Raw genomic sequence first — 16,268 nt, forward strand, 5'->3', positions numbered from 1 at the left:
AATAGATGGAGAGAGGACAGAACGATGGCTTAAGTAGGCATGTGTCAAGCCTTTTGGAAGAGGTTTATTGGCTGTTAGTGAATTCTGGGCACTTTTCATTGCCTTGGTGGTCTCATCCCTAAGGGGTTTGTTCGCATCATCTGAGAAGGATAAGCCGTTTTTCACAGGCTCCGGTAGGCACCCACAGTGTTATCAAAGAGTTGAGTGTTGGGAAAGTGTCCAGCTTTGTCCAAAAGGAAGTAGAAGCGTCGGCCTTTGACCTTCAGAGGCAGCATGGCAGGAACTTCACCTCTGTGGGCCATGCAGGAAACCTGGGTCAAGGGAACTGTGAAACTGGTACCCAAGCCAAAGGGGGCGTAAGTGGTCAGTGTCACCCGCTGCCCTCCTGCGAGGAGCACGACTGAGCGCACAGAGCGCAGTGAGTAGAGGAGACCAGCACCGAGGACCAGGACTCCTGCAGGAAGCAAGGGGGGACAGGTTATACAGAGCCTCCAACGTCGGAGCCAAACGACTGGAATGGAAGGAACTGTTTTCAACAATTATACTCAGATTTTGTGTTCCTATATCCATTTCTTTCTTTTTTTTTAAAAGAGAGGTAGCAAGGCAGTGGTAGTGTGCTCCATCACCAGGGGGGCAGAAGCAGTTGGATCTCTGAGCCAGCCTGGTCTACTGAATGAATTCCAGGGCAGCCAGAGCTCCACAGAGAAACCATGTCTTGAAAAAGACAGGGTCGCTGGAGGTAGTGGCACCTGTAATCCCAGCACTCTGGAAGGCAGAGACAGGCAGATTTCGAGGCCAGCCTGGTCTACAGAGTGAGTTCCAGGACAGCCAGGGCTATACAGAGAAACCCTGTCTCGAAAAAACCAAATCCAAAAAACAATAAAAAAAAAGAAAGAAAAGAAAAAGACAGGGTCTACTATTCCATGCTGGCTGCAAGGTTGCTATATGTTCAGTAACTTTTAATTTGTACTGCCCAAATGCTACAATTACATCTGGGTGCCACCATATATGTTTAGGCAGTGTTGGGGCAAAACCCTAGGTCTCATGCATACTGGGCAAGCACTTTTAGAAACCAATATATAAAGTATATACCTATATATTGTTTAGGGGAGAAAATGCGTCGTGGCTCCAGAAGCCTGCTCATGGCTAGTGTGAGAGGCAGATCTTGGCCTACAGTATGTACGTTGGGGTGTAAGGCATTCAGGGGATTAGTTACACCACACCCATACGGGGTGGCCAGCTTACTTTTTGGGAAATCCCTTTTTGCTAAGTGAGCGTTGTGCTCACAGCCCCACAGCAATCTGGAGCCCAAGTACTTACCCATCGTGCCACAACCAACAGCTAGCCCGTAGCGCCAGAGTGCGGAGCGCAGGTCCAGGGAGCCCCCGTTGGGAGCCTCCGCGGGTACTCGGATCAGAGGACTGGACAAGGCTGCAACAGCCAGGGAGGTCCAGAAGATGCCCTGCCCCGCACAAAACAGTCCAAGGATGGCAAAGAAGCGGCCGCGTTCGTGCCGGAAAAGCAGCACATCCCGTGGGACCCCGTTTTGCAAAGACCGGTACACATTTTGTGACCGCAGCACAGACAAGAGCGGCCTGACCCACCGCAGCGGCAGAAACGCCGCCATTGCCGCGCACTTCCGTCTCCGGGGCGGGACTTCCTATCACGACGCACTTCCCCACCCCTCCTGCATTGAGGGAAACAAGGCAGTAATGGGACACAAACTACAATATCACTCTTTATCTTAAAAAGTAAAGGGATTCCTGGGGTTAAGTACACAGAGCACCTAAGTCCTTCGGGTAGTTTAGTGTCAGCTCTACAAAGTAAGCTTTGGCTTCCTGGCACCATGAGGCTCAATCTTCAGGAAGTCTTCTCTAAGTCTTCCAGAAGGTAGGTGAGGAGAATGAAGCTGCCCTTCCTCCTCAGTCACAATTACAGGGTGGCCTCTGGCTGGACAGGAGACGGCAGATGATAGCCAGACAATATTATCCAAGGGCTATTTACAAGGGGACTTTTCTTGTGATCATTTCATAAATGCTACTTCTGGAATCTCTCCTTTGGCCTGCAGAAAGATAAAATGTATGTAGAGCCAGGTACCTCTCTCCCACCTTCCCTGCCCACCTCCTGTGACTACCCCCCCCCCCCACCCGGCTGTTCTGGCACTCTCTATGTAGACAAGGCTAGCCTCAAACTCAGAGATCTGCCTCCCAAATGCTGAATTAAAAAGGCAAGCATCAGCCAGGCAGTGGTGGCTCACACCTGTAATCCCAGCACTCTGGGAGGCAGAGGCAGGCGGATTTCTGAGTTCCAGGCCAGCCTGGTCTACAGAGTGAGTTCCAGGACAGCCAGGGCTACACAGAGAAACCCAGTCTCAAAAAAACCAAATCCACCCCCCACCCCACCCCCCCAAAAAAGGCAAGCATCACCATACCCAGCCTTTATCTGACCCTTTTTAAAGGCTCAGAGATCCGTTTTTAGCCAGAAAAAAATTTCCATATTTTACCTTGAGATGAGTGAAGGCCTGAGCAGATCTGGTGTAATCCCAGTTATTGTCTTGAAGGCACCTAAGTATGATTAAATTAGAAAGCCACATGAGAACCAAAATGCAGACAGTCACTCTGACCACTAAATGCCACTCCAGAATCCAACCCATAGAGAAAGTCACCAATGTTTTTCATTAAGTTTACACGCTGTTGCACCACTTGTACAAATGAAACATTAAATGGAAAAAATGTCTACCAGAAATGACCAATGACGTTTTACATTGGTAGGGAAGGATTTATATGGTTTAAAAAACAGAGTTCCGGCTGGGCAAGACAGTTCAGGCCTTTAATCCTATCACTCTGCGGAAGCTGATGGAGGTGGGGATCTGTGAGTCTGAGGCAAACCTAGACTTCCAAGCAGCCAAGACACAAAGTGAGACCTTGTCTCAAAAGCTATATAGAGAAACCCTGTCTCGAAAAACAAAAAACACAACAACAAAAGACTTTGGAACTAGGTATGCACCTGTCGTCCTAGCTCCCTTGGAATGCTGAGGCTCACTGGAATCTAGGACTTGGTAAGGAGTTGAAGCCCAGTTTTGACAACTTAGTGAGACCCCCCAAACAAAAAAACAGAAAAACTTGGCGGCCAAGTTTAGTGGCTCATGCCTTTAATCACAGCACTCTGCAGGAAGAGGCAAGCAGAGCTCTGAGTTCAAGACCAGACAAGCACAGAGTAAGACTGTTTCAAAACCTCCCCCTGAAGAGGGCTCAGTGGCAGTGACTGTAGCAGCACAGTGATGTAATTCCAAGTGGGGAAAGGGGAGTCTTTGGTAGCTGGGAGGGGGCAGAAAACTAATTCCTCATTTGTGCTTTAAATTTTTTAAATTAATGTATGTGGACTTCCTAGTAGGAGTCTTTTTATTAAAGCACTATAATTCACTGTCAGGTCATCTGTTTCCCCTTCGTCCTATCCATGCTCAGTACTCACTTCTGAGACCACTCGAGGTTCATGCCAGACTGGGTAGAAAATGCTTGCAACATTTCCTGCTGTTCTGAGGAAAGTGTAGGTACTGGGCTGGAGGAAGGTGTGGGTGCAGGCATGGCGAAGGCTCTTTGGATTTCTTCAGGGCTGGCATTCCGCACAAATAATTCGTCATTTACAATACATAGCCTTGGGGACAAAACACATCTTAAATAAACTGACAAATAACATCATCTTTCACATTGTCTCTGTTCTCAGATCTGGTTGATTACTATCCACATGCCCTTCTCAGGTTACTTTTCATCATTGATTCTCAACCATAGTCTAGGTATTTAGGAGGATTATCTTCCAAACACACTAGAATTCTATATTCACTCTCTAACATACTGATAGCTGCTATCCACCTCATAAACTTCTATTGCTTTTCTGCATTTCTGAAAACTCCCTGCGGAATATTCTTACCTTCCAACTGTACCCTGGGACTGAAAACCATACCCAATCTGATAAGATCAGCACTTACCCTGAATTGCTGGCAGGAACAGCAATGAACGTTCTTGTGAAAGCACGTAAAGAATCTCGAGACTTCCCATCCACTGCAATGAGAATGTGCAGCCATGGCTCCTTACAGTCACTCAAGCTTGATGCTTACAATTATCTCTCACATCATGGTATTTGATACAAAGAACCCTAACTTGACCAGGTAAGGATGGTTATTTAGTCATAATGGAACAGAGGTGGGTTAAAGAAACAGATCAGGGAGGACAGTAACAGACCTTGCTGTGTGCTATAGGAAGTGAAACAACATAGAAAGTATTAGCCTATGGCCTGGCAAAGTGAAGTCATTTCACTTCCTGAAGTATCACTGTACAAGAATATTATGAAATCATCTAACAAAACAGAAAAAAGAATGCAAGATTCAACGGGACTACAACTTTTCCAAGACCCAGATAATTAACACAAGGATGGAAATGGAGACCTGCCAGACTCTGACAACCTACAATGTTCTGGTCCCCAGGCAGATAAGACAGATAAGACATACTGCAGATCAGACTGGTGGAAGACTTTTAAGGCCAAACCAAGATGGACTGGGAAAAATAGGAAGGAGATCAGAAAAGAAAAGGGATAAGGAAATAGCTGGGAAACTAAAGATACTGAGAAAGGCTTAGGACTAAAATTTCTTACCTTCCTTGAAGACTCCATTGACAGAGAAACACAGTAATGTGCTCTGAAACAAAAAAAAAAAGCACCAGAAGCAATGGAGGTTCCCAAGCAGAGCCTGAGCCTCCTCATGCAGTGAATGCTGAACCCATTATTCACCCCACTTCTGTCAGGAGAATATGTACTTACTGTTTGGGCACTTATATCTACCACAAAGGAGTTAATGTCATGTTGAGTTTTGGGTAACTCATTGAGGAAGGCAACGACATTAAGACGTGTATGCTTTAGTAGCCGGAACCGCATGGCTGCAAGCAGAAGGGAGAGGATCCAAGGTCAGGGCACATTCACACTGGCTAGCTCCACTGATTGTTTCCCATTCTGACTACTCACACAATGCATCTTTACTTACTGGGATCTTTAAGCTTCTTCACATTTCTGCTGTCTTTGAAGTATTCAGCTAAGTTGTTTCTGGAAAGTAAGAGGGAACGATGGTGGTGATCAGAGCAGCGGCCTATGTCTCCCACAGAATCCTGTGGTTCTGGGTAGGTTCTGACATGTGACACTTACCGGACAGGGTTCTGAGAGTTGGAAGGAATGCTTAGCGAGCAACAGGCGCCATCATGGTAGGCATCCAGGAGACCCTGGCGGTCTCCTGAGTCATAAATTGCATAGTACCTGTAGGAAAAGTTAAAGGAGAGTCTGAATTCTGTGTTTGGAACCAAAAGGATACAGCAGTTAAGTATACACAGACCAGTCATTATCCCCAGCACTAAGTAAGGGCTCCTGGGATACTCACTGCTGCAAGAAGTGCAGGACCAGACTCTTTAGATTCTCTGTTCCAAAATAGCTTCCCTGAAATCAAACAAGACATTAGGATCACAGGACCAGTATGCTTCCCACTCACAGTTTTAACCTAACCCCAATTCTGACCTTGCAGGGTGGTAACATTGTAGGGGCTTCAACATCAAAGGCAATTGGAGGGGGTAGCTCATGGCCATCCTGTGAAAAGAAGTGACTGTAACATGAGAAACTGAAGAAAAACTGGCATTGTGAGCATACAGAAAAGCTAAAAGGCACAGCGAGTGTGCAGGGATCCTATATAAACCTTGTCCACAGGCATTTCTAGGATGATTATCACTGTCAGAAGATTCTCAAAGAAATCTACACACCCACATTGGTGGTCACAAAATTGAGGCAAGACCTTGGTTGTCCTTGTTATTGAGAACAAAGCATTAGACTTACCAGGCGTAATAACTTGGGAAATCGTTCGCGAATGGCGCTGTCAAGAACGGGACAGAAGTGAGTGACGCTTCAGAGCCATCATGCCTCCTGGGCTGCTCTAGGAGCAAATACACCAAAAACCCGAGGAACAGCCCATGCCATCCTGCTCATCGCCCACTCCTCCCCAGCCTGACCTTGAGGACAAGAACCCCCATTCCCCTCCTCACCAGGAGCACCCCTTCTTAACTGCCTTGAAGGCTGGCTCTGTTGTCTTGCTGCCTGATCCCGAGTGCCACAAAAGGACACTCTCAGCCCAGGCTTTAAGCCTAAGGCCGCCTTCCCCACCTTTCTCCCCTTACCTTCCACCTACTCACCTGTGCAGCCCCGGGAGGAGGGAATGGGGTGGGAGCCCAGGGGCTCCGCTGCCTCACCAGGTATCCACCAGTTCTGCCAGGTCTGGCCTTCGCCAAGACCAGAACACACCACAAGTATGGCACAGGATGTTGGGGCAAGGAGATGAACAAGACAGAGCTCAAGGAAAGGAAAGAAAAGAGGAGGAAAGAAAAGAGACCAAGGGAAAGCAGAAGAGAAATGGAGAAAGGTAGGACAGGAACAAAAGAGAGATGGAGAGACAAAGAGGAAGCAAAGCAACAGGGACAGACCTGAAGGCAGAGGCATTCAGAAAAGAATGGCAGAAAGAAAGACCTCCTGATACAGCCCTTTCCTTCAGCTGCCCCTTTCCTGTGGTCCCAAGGTAGACATGTATATAAATCCTATAATGGTTTGCAGTTGCTGTTGGCCAGGTCTCTGTCTGCTCTCTGGGTCCCGGTCTGAGCTGGGCGTGGGAGGTAAAGCAGCCATGGGGCCAGGAGACCTCCCTCAGAAGACATGAGGGTTCAGGCCTCTGCCGAGTTGGGGGGGTGAGGGTCTGTGCCCCACCTCAGTTGGCCCCCAAGTTATCTCCTGATGGCCCCTCTGCGACTGTGCCTGTCTTAGGTTGTTCCTTCCCTGAGGAATCTTACCCGTCTCTGGCTAACCAGCCATCCTCCGGGGCCAAGCAGGGTGACGTGAGGTGTGCGAGGAAGGGAGGGGCCGTGCCCCTGACAGGGTCATTTCTGTCTCCTTGGTAGCAGATGCCCCTGTGGCCTCCACGCCCAGCACTTGCCTTGGGATCCCCTCGCCTGCTGGCGGGGCCCCGGCTTTGGTCACATCTTAGGGAAACCCAGGTTTCTTCTCCAGGAAGGGCCCAGTTCACAGCATTGGGCAAGAGAGACCACTAGCATGGTACCAGCCTCCAAGAGGCATCAACCTCAGCATGGGCAGGAAGGACCAGGCCACAGCCTTGGCTAAGTGGATCATGAAAGAGAGTCCCTCTTGGTACACAGGCAAGAGGGACCATCAAAGGACAAAGGAAGGCCCGTCTCAGTAGACAGTCCCAGCAAAGAGGGCTTTCTCAGCCTAAGTACACCACACTTTTGGCTGAAGACAAACACACAAGTAGGTCATATGTAAGACACCTCCACATCAGAACAGAAAAGGGAAGGTGCTCTTCCTGGAATAACAGGTAGGGAGATTCTAGAAAAGGCTGTGTTCAAGAAGGAAGAAGAAAGGCCAGAGAACTGGAGAACAGTATAGTCAGGCGAGAAGAAAGGAGATCTAGGACAAAGCTAAGAGACATAGATAGGCAGAAAGGAATACGTGATCCTCCTCCCAGAGGACAGGTGGTTCCAGCTCAGGGCTGCATGTTCTCCTGTAGACGGGCACTGGTCAGGGTGCATTAGCTCAGCCTCCCAGGGGGTGAATGTCCCCAGGAGGGGAGACAGAGGCTACAACTGACCTGATATAGGTAGACTGGTCTCGGAAGGTGTCACACATGGGGTTTCTGTCAAGCCACAGCTCTTCCAGCTTCAGCCCTTTTATCTTGTCTAATTCCCACTCAGACTTCAACTTGAAGGACGATGGGAGGATAAAAGGGAGGAAACAGACCTTACTAAGAATAGCAGCTGGATCCCCACACTTCCAAATACTATACCTACATTTTCTTTCCTGCTTCCTACCATGGCTAGCCAAACTCTTCTCACCTTCACCATCATAGAAATATAGCCAGGGGTCAGGGTGATAGCTCAATGGGCAGAAACTTTTGCCTCATAAGCATCACAACCCACAAGTTCCAGTCCAAGAACCCACAGTGGAAGGAAAGAACCAACTCCCAATATGGTCTGACCTCCACCTACATAATCAGTAACTATTAAAAACAAAAGCACCACTAGGTATCAGTCTTACTTCGTTTCCAGAGAGATTTAGGGTCTTTAAGTTTGGTGCCTTCTGCACAATGCTGGACATATCATCTAGCTTGTATAGCCTGTTGTTGCTCAAGTTCAAAGACAATAGCTGTGAACAGAACAAAGTTTAACTGTGTTACCATGAGGCAAATTTGTCCCTCATCCTATCCTACCCATCTCATTCTGCTTTCTAATGCAAAAAAACAAAACAAAACAAAACAAAAAAACAAAACCCACACAAAACAACAAAACAAAACAAAACAAAAAAAACCCAGCTTCACCTCAGGAATGTTTTCTTCAATGATCCGCAGGGTGGCTGCCATACAGCTTCTGCGGTTTAGAACAACATCAATGTTCTGGGCCACCAAATCTTTAGCAAGCAGAAAGAAAAGGAAGTCTGAGAGAGCAAGCTTGCCCATATCAGTGTTATAAAGACCGAGTGCTCCCCCTTTCCATTTAGTCAGGACTAGTGCTGTCAGCCATACCTGGGTCTGAGCGGAGGCCCTTGAGGTCAAGTGCTTGTTGGCTGCCGTCGTATCTTTTGCTCATGATCAGCTAGAGGAAGGAAAACAAAGGCTTAGTGGTCACCGATGGAGATGCAAAGTCTGATGGACCATGCCACTAGACCCAGCCTTACCTTGAGCTGCTCTACTTGTTCAGGCTTCAGTTCATTCTGAACAATGTGAGGTGGAGCAGAAGAGTTGATGATAATAGATATCTGAAGAGAAGACAGAAAAGCAAGAATATACTTGAGGGAAGCCTAATGACCAGCACTGAGACTTAGTCCCTTTTAGTAAATCAGCACTAACTGTGCCGTGTCAGGCCCTTTGTTCACATACCCTTCTGTTTTCTCGATCCTGAATTTTATGGTTAACAGCCTTTAATGCAGAAGCAGTACTGGCATCTTCCACAAAAAACTGGGCCCGTGTATTTTCATAGTGAAACTGGAAGAAGGAAAAGAAGAACATGAAATCTGGAGTCCAGAGGCCCTTCCGTAGCCTTTCAAGTCTGACTTTGCCTTACCTCAATGGGGTTGAAGGGGACACTGCACTTGCTCTGAATCATGCTCAGAAGCCACGTTTTGTCATACTTTCTGCCATAAGGAATCTAGAAGTGAGAGAAAAGGGTACACATGTCACCAAGCCAGCATATTTCAGTTCTCCTTTTGTATTTTCTGCCAAGATTGAAAATATTTCTAGCGCTTTATCAGAAAGCCTGCTTAATGGCATGCATGAGGCTGAGTGCTAGAAGGCACTTAACATGAATGAGGTCACAGACAGGAAACATGCTTACATGCATGAGGCTGGTAGAGCCCTTCTATCCTAAAATAGTTGTTTTGTTTTTTCCTCCTAAAGAAAGGAACAGGTGTATGGTTTTCACTTGAGATACAAAGGTTCCTTAAACGCCCTTCCGTATACTTATTACTCCTGGCTCAGACAACATGGCCATATATCAAATGTATTAATTCTAAAAGTCCTAAGATATTATGTGTGCCTTACATGCCCCCAGAGACTCCATAATCTCCTAGAATCACTCTTAGCTGAAGAGTTATTCTACATCTTGACCACACTTGCCTCTCAACTCCCTTTCTGTATTGCTTTTCAAGATATGGTTGGTCTGTATAGCCCTGGCTGTCCTGGAACTCACTTCCAGGATATGATACTGGGCTATCATGACACTTCACAGTTGAGTAAAATGGATTTGAGGGGCTAGAGGCAGGTGTCAAAACACTTTCACTGAGTCTAGTACTGTTTCCTTAATCACCTACTCTTCCAAGTACTCACTGTAATCTTGAACCAGTTTTTGGTGGGCCCATCTTGACTGGTGCCAGCCCCTCCTCTCTCTGGAGGAGCTCTGTCTCTCCGTACAGTGATATGAATCCGATCTCGGTCATGCCAAGTATCTCCCCGACGGTTAGGCCGGCTGGTATAGGGGTTGCTGTTTGGAAGGATTATTAAATTTCTGTAAACACTAGGAAAGATGAACTTGTCCTGCTAGTGAAACTACAGCTACTAAATTGGTTCTGTCAAGTATCACTTTACAAGAAAGATGAAACCAGACACAATAAAAGACAATAAATAACAGGGCTACATAATTTAGTGAGTCACTATTGAAAGCAGACCAATTAGTCACTTACTATCTTACTCGGGGGCCATCCTGGGGATCATTCATTGCTACATCTCCATCATCTTCCTCAAACCGGGAAGACCGTATACCAGAACCACCTCTTCCAGACCGACGATTCCCCTCACCACACTTCCATCGGAAAGGCCCCCGGCCTTTCTTTCTTCGAGGGAAACTAACACGGTCATCATGCTCTGGAATTGGAAACAGACACAGAAATTAGTAAATGTATGAGTGGTCTTAGTTACTTTGGTATGACCACCAGTTTCTAGTACTCTGTACTCTAGGAAAAAAAAACAAACAGGTATTAACTACAAAGGTTTCTTCTATAGAGATACCTATGCCCTGGCCAGAACAAGGACCTTTCTTTAGGTCATCCACATTATGAACAAGTTATTGAAAAACTATAGAAACATTAGGAAATAAAAGGGCCAAGAATGTATCTCAAGGCACTGGAGAAACGACTTACCACACCATCACTACAGGGTTTCTCTGTGTAGCTCTAGCTATCCTAGAACTAACTGTAGACCAGGTTGGCCTCTAGCTCCCCAGGTGCTGGGATTAAAGGCTTGAGCCATCACCCCCTGCAAGATGACTTTTTTCTCTTCTCTTTCTTTCTTCTTTTCTTCTTCTTCTTCTTCTTCTTCTTTTTTTTTTTTTTTGGTTTTTTGAGACAGGGTTTCTCTGTGTTCTTTAACTCACTCTGTAGACCAGACTGGCCTTGAACTTAGAAATTCACTTGCCTCTGCCTCCCAAGTGCTGGGATTAAAGGTGTGTGTCACCATTGCCCAGCTATTTCTTCTTTCCTTACACAACACATCCTGACTGGAGCTTCTCCTCCATCCACTTCTCCCAGTCTTCCCCCACCCAACTCCATTCTCTCCCCCCACCCACCAATCCACTGTTTCTCTTCAGAAAAGAGCAGGTATCCCAGTGATATCAACTGAATACAGCATAACAAGATGTATGGCACAACAAGATACAATGAGACTAGACATAAACTATCATAGCAAGGCTGGACAAGGTAACCTAGGAGGAGGAAAAAGGTCCTAAGAGCAGGCCAGAGTCAAGACATCCCCATTCCAATAGGAGTCCTACAAAAAAAAACCCTAAGCTAAACACTACAGTATACAGCAGAGGACCTAGTGCAGACCCATATAGGCTTTGTGATTGCTACTTTAGTCTCTGAGCCTCTAGGAGCTCTGCTTAGTTGATTTTGTGGACTGAATTCTCCTGGTGTCCTCAACCCTTCTGACTCCTACACTTTTTCCTCCCTCTTCCTCACAGTTCCCTGAGCTCCACTCAGCTTCCAGGCTAGGGCTAGTGATTGAACTAGTCATAGTGTTCTTAAGAAAACTAGCTGCCATTCTAGAGGACCAGCTTTGATTCCCAGAACCCACTATAATGCACAACTGTCTAACTTCATTCCAGAGGCCTCCATGGGTACCCCAGGTACTTACAGGTACACAGACATACAAGCAGGCCAGACACTTATATACATAAAAATCACAGTTCAGTAGTAGAATGCTTGCCTAGCACAGTCAATGACCTAGCTTTTATCCTCAGTATCTCCTCAAAATAAACAGACTAGCAACAAAAGAGCATTTTTCATTTTAGTGTTAGTAGCCCATGGTTTTAATACCAGCAGGAGAATTAGGATTTTAAGGTCATTTATAGCTACACCCTGAATTTAAGATCAACCTGTTACCTGATGTCTTAAAACCAAACCAAGTTTAAAAGGCAGAAGGGGAGAAAAACCCCCTCAAGTTCATATGAGCAACCTTAACTAAACTCAGGTTAGAGGTTGGAGAGATTGCTCAATGATTAGAGTACTTGATGCTCTTCTAGAGAACCCAGAATTGGCTTCCAGCACCCACACAGTAGCTCACAGTCGTGTACTGTAGTGTATAGGTGCTGGGAATCAAAGCTGGTATTCTGGAAAGTGTTCTTAAGCAATGAGTTTCCATGAATACATTCTTGACCCTGTTATTTTTCAACATTCCTAGGTTTTCCTTGTTACTTGTTTCTGATGTTGATGTCCTTTAAAGAGATCTTTCCTGGGCTGGAGAGATGGCTCAGCGGGTTAAGAGTACTGACTGCTCTTCCAAAGGTCCTGAGTTCAAATCCCAGCAACCACATGGCTCACTACCATCTGTAATGAGATCTGATGCCCATTTCTGGGGTGTCTGAAAACAGCTAGTGTACTTACATATAATAAATAAGTAAACCGGGCGGTGGTGGCGCATGTCTGTAATCCCAGCACTCTGGGAGGCAGAAGCAGGCGGATTTCTGAGTTCGAGGCCAGCCTGGTCTACAGAGTGAGTTCCAGGACAGCCAGGGCTATACAGAGAAACCCGGTCTCGGAAAACAAAACAAAACAAAACCCAAAAATATAATAAATAAGTACATCTTAAAAAAAAAAAAAAGGATATCTTTCCTTTGGCCAGGGCTCTAGTGTCTGTATGGAAGTTAACTCTGTAGTTAATTCCAGGGAATCCAGTGCAGCCTTCTGGCCTCTGCAGACACCAGACATACACGATACACAAATGTAGACCCTGAAAACCACCTGAAATCTGCTACTTGCAATTTCTTTTGCTTGTTGTGATCACAGAGCCAGATGTTGTGGCCACCACCTGCAATCCTGGCAATTGGGAAGTAGAGGCTACAATTACACAAGAAATCAAAGCTATCCTGGGCTACATGAGATTTTATCTCAAAAAATAAAAATTCTTACAAATATGAGGTACTTAAAGTCTCCTAAAAACAATTACCATCTCCTGCACTCTGAATTTAGGAACTGCTAGTTTCTTTGAGCAAAAATAGCCTGCACCTCAAGGGACTTAAAAATTCAGGGTCTGGTGCAGGTTCAATATTAGAGAATGTTCTCCAATATAACCAGTGTTTGAGGCAGGAAGATTCCAAGTTCCAGATCAGCTAAGACCCTGCCTAAAAAAGGGGAAGAAGCCAAACATAGTGGCGCATATGTTTAATCCCAGACAGTGGCAGGCAGAGAACTTTTGAGTTTTGAAGGCCAGCCTGGTCTACTTAGTGAGATTTGTTTATTTACTTATTTGTTTGTTTGTTTGGTTTGGTTTTCAATGTAGCCCTGGCTGTCCTGGAACTCACTCAGTAGACCAGGCTGGCCTCAATCGAACTCAGAAATCTGCCTGCCTCTGCCTCCCCCCAAGTGCTGGGATTAAAGGCGTGTGCCACCACTGCCCAGACTTTTTTATTTTTTATTTTTTTTATTTTTTGGATTTTGGTTTATTCGAGATAGGGTTTCTCTATATAGCCCTGGCTGTCCTGGAATTCACTCTGTAGACCAGGCTGGCCTCGAACTCAGAAATCCACCTGCCTCTGCCTCCAGAGTGCTGGGATTACAGGCGTGAGCCACCACTGCCCGGCTTTTTTTTTTTTTTTAATTTATTTTGGTTCCGTGAGTTCTAGAACAGTCAGAACTACACATTGGGACAGTTTCAATAAGTAAAATAAATAATAAGTGATAAATAAATAAAACCAAGTATAGTAGTACACTGTTTAAGGGAAGAGTGGAGCGGAACTATGCTGCACAGAGTTCAAGGCCAGACCGAGATGGAGATCTGTCTCTCTTAGTGAGTGGTCTGCATATATATAGATAAAACAAATAAAAGGAGGGCTGAGGGTACAGCTCTGTTGATAAAGTGCTTACCGATCCTTCATACACACACATAAAGCTCACCCAGACTGAGGCTGAAGCAGACTTGAAAATTCAAGTCAGTATGGGCAACTTGAACCATCTCAAAAAAAATAACCAGGGATGGAAATACAACTCTGTGGGAGAACAGAAGGCACACTATGTGTGTAGTGGAAGATGACCTTGAACCTCTGGTCCTCTTACCTTAATCAGTGTACTACTATACTTGGTTCTATTTATTTACCTTTTTGCCAGGTCTTGAGTTCAACCCTAGGACCAATAAACAAACAAATAAGTAAAAAGTAAAAGTTGCTGGGCAGTGGTGGCACACGCCTGTAATTCCAGCACTCTGGGAGGCAGAGGCAGGCGGATTTCTGAGTTGGAGGCCAGCCTGGTCTACAGAGTGAGTTCCAGGACAGCCAGGGTTATACAGAGAAACACTGTCTCGAAAAACTCAAATCCAAAAAAAAAAAAAAAAAAAAAGATAAAAGAAAAAGTAAAAGTCAACAAGGCAGGCATGGTAGCCCATGCCTGCCAGAAGAAATACTGAACTTGGGAAGCTGACAACGGGAGACTGACTGAGGCCAGCCTGGGATACTAAGGCTGACCCTAAAAGGGAGAATTAGCCTTCCCTAGGGGTGAAGGCCCTCAATGGTTATCCAATCCCAAATGATAAGCTTTAGAAACAAATACATACACATAACACTAATTGGACTCAGCAGGTTGCATGAATTTTGGGAAAGGTGACATGGGAATGGCTGGAGGAAAGAGATCAAGTAATTATATTTGAATCAAAATAAAGGTTTAATGGGTAGAGATTTTTAAGGCCTAGATAAATCATCAGTATTACACGAACACAAAAAAGGTTCATACCTTTCAAAGAAATCTACCTAATATCTAGTATTCTCTAAACAATGATCCTCACCAAGTGACCCTAGTAAAAAGGAATACATTGAGAGAGTGCAACTACGGTTCACTGAAAAAACTTCCCACTCCCGTTACTGTGTTCCAGGCACTTGATAGAAATGATCTCATGCACACACAAACACACACACACACACACACTTGGGAGATAGGTACCCACATGAAAGAGGCGGAAAACAAGGCCCGAAAGTTTAACTCACTCGGGGTTGGCACAGCCAACTCCAGATTCAAACCTCAGCTGTCATACTGTCCTAACCACCACAATGAATTAACAAGTCAGGGTAGGTGTTCCGATTAGAAAACTGGTAAACAATAAGCAGCAAGCTTCAAGAACAGACTAATCGTATTTAAAAAGAAAATAGGGCACCAGGGTAGCCCACGACCAAGTGACTACTGACTCACATTTAAAGGAAGAGTCGGGCCGCCAAACTGAACTGACAGGCATCAAAGTTGAAAGGAGTCTTGTCACCCCCACCCCTGAGCCACAGGTTCTCCAACGCCAGAATCCGGGCGACTCTGGAGCCCACGGGTCCCGCGGCGGCCCGCGCCCCCTGCCCGCGCGGCCACCGCTACCTACGGACGTAGGGCCCCTCGCGGCCTCCCGCCCCCGGGCTGAGGCCTAGGCCGGGGCCGCCCACCCCGACCCACCGCGTCGCTTCCCGGCCCGAGGCCCCACACTGACCGTTGTATGACTTCCCTTCGTCCGCCATGGCAAAGGCAGGTACAGGGGCGGGCTCAGGCGCAGAACCTGACGCCACCAAACGCCAGTACGCCTTGGCGTTCAGGACAGAAGCTCTCCTACGACCGGCGCCACCGCATTTATCCGGCGAAGCACGTCGCGCGCCGCCGACGTCCCCAGGATGTGGGCGGTGCCACGGGGACGAGAACGCGCTCTTCGAGCCTGCGCAGAAGCAGGGTGGCCGCTCGGAGGCGGGGCCAGGCCCTCTGAGGCCCGCCCACGGCCGGAGCTCGGGGCCGGATAGCTTGTAGGCTGGCCCCGCCTTCCTACTTCTCAGCTGGCTGTGTGACGGAGCTGAACGATCTCCTTTAGTACTGAACTCAAGAGGAGCAGGGACGGGAGCTACACAAAAGAATGGAGACCTGGCTTCTGAACCGGAATAACGGCTCACGGTCCCCGCCGGTGGGATCCCGGCAGCGTGTAAGTCACAGCTCAGTTCCTTGCCAGCCGCCGGCCTTTGCCCTCCCAGCTTTTCTCGCCTCTACGACAGATTATGACGAAATAGAAAATTGGAATGTAAGCCCCACTGGTGCAGGAACTTTAACTAATGCGCAACTTTTCTTCCTGCAGCACGCCTGGCACAGTATCATGTCCAGTGTGAAACCCAAGTGTGAATTAAGCGAAATCTTGTCCCTTGTAGGTCTTCTTTACATTGCCTAATGAAAAAAGCGTCAAGCCAAGT

At 46.7% G+C, this 16,268-nt stretch overlaps 2 protein-coding genes across 3 annotated transcripts; both read right to left on the bottom strand.

Annotated features, from left to right (window-relative positions):
• Positions 1-29: 29 nt before the first annotated feature.
• Tmem223 (transmembrane protein 223) lies at positions 30-1,727 on the bottom strand. The gene is made up of 2 exons (XM_052190692.1): positions 1,321-1,727; positions 30-454 (listed from the first exon to the last, which is right to left on the bottom strand). The coding sequence occupies exons 1-2, from the start codon at positions 1,625-1,627 to the stop codon at positions 162-164; spliced, it is 600 nt and encodes a 199-aa protein (XP_052046652.1). The 5' UTR covers positions 1,628-1,727; the 3' UTR covers positions 30-161.
• On the bottom strand, positions 1,726-15,712 carry Nxf1 (nuclear RNA export factor 1). Of its 2 annotated transcripts, none has more exons than XM_052190651.1 (21): positions 15,530-15,712; positions 10,264-10,444; positions 9,911-10,064; positions 9,150-9,233; positions 8,966-9,070; positions 8,764-8,844; positions 8,612-8,681; positions 8,408-8,496; positions 8,128-8,235; positions 7,682-7,791; positions 5,866-5,902; positions 5,554-5,622; positions 5,420-5,475; positions 5,191-5,298; positions 5,033-5,091; positions 4,813-4,928; positions 4,648-4,690; positions 3,986-4,058; positions 3,472-3,612; positions 2,504-2,564; positions 1,726-2,062 (listed from the first exon to the last, which is right to left on the bottom strand). In XM_052190651.1, the coding sequence occupies exons 1-21, from the start codon at positions 15,555-15,557 to the stop codon at positions 2,024-2,026; spliced, it is 1,812 nt and encodes a 603-aa protein (XP_052046611.1). In that variant the 5' UTR covers positions 15,558-15,712; the 3' UTR covers positions 1,726-2,023. The 2 variants fall into 2 exon arrangements, with proteins under 2 accessions (XP_052046611.1, XP_052046602.1); XM_052190642.1 differs by having other exon boundaries at positions 3,472-3,654.
• Positions 15,713-16,268: the final 556 nt, after the last annotated feature.

Source organism: Apodemus sylvaticus, chromosome 1, assembly GCF_947179515.1.
Source record: "Apodemus sylvaticus chromosome 1, mApoSyl1.1, whole genome shotgun sequence".
NCBI classification, from domain to species: Eukaryota; Metazoa; Chordata; class Mammalia; order Rodentia; family Muridae; genus Apodemus; species Apodemus sylvaticus.

Excerpts from the sequence above, each read along its gene's own strand:
- Tmem223 (XM_052190692.1), bottom strand. The coding sequence starts at position 1,627 with ATGGCGGCGTTTCTGCCGCTGCGGTGGGTCAGGCCGCTCTTGTCTGTG. Across the intron at positions 455-1,320 it reads TGTTGGTTGTGGCACGATGG|GAGTCCTGGTCCTCGGTGCT; the intron begins GTAAGTACTTGG and ends TGCTTCCTGCAG.
- Nxf1 (XM_052190642.1), bottom strand. The coding sequence starts at position 15,557 with ATGGCGGACGAAGGGAAGTCATACAACG. Across the intron at positions 7,792-8,127 it reads TAAATCTCTCTGGAAACGAA|TTGAAGTCTGAGTGGGAATT; the intron begins GTAAGACTGATA and ends TCGTCCTTCAAG. Across the intron at positions 5,092-5,190 it reads AACTCTCAGAACCCTGTCCG|AAACAACTTAGCTGAATACT; the intron begins GTAAGTGTCACA and ends CTTACTTTCCAG.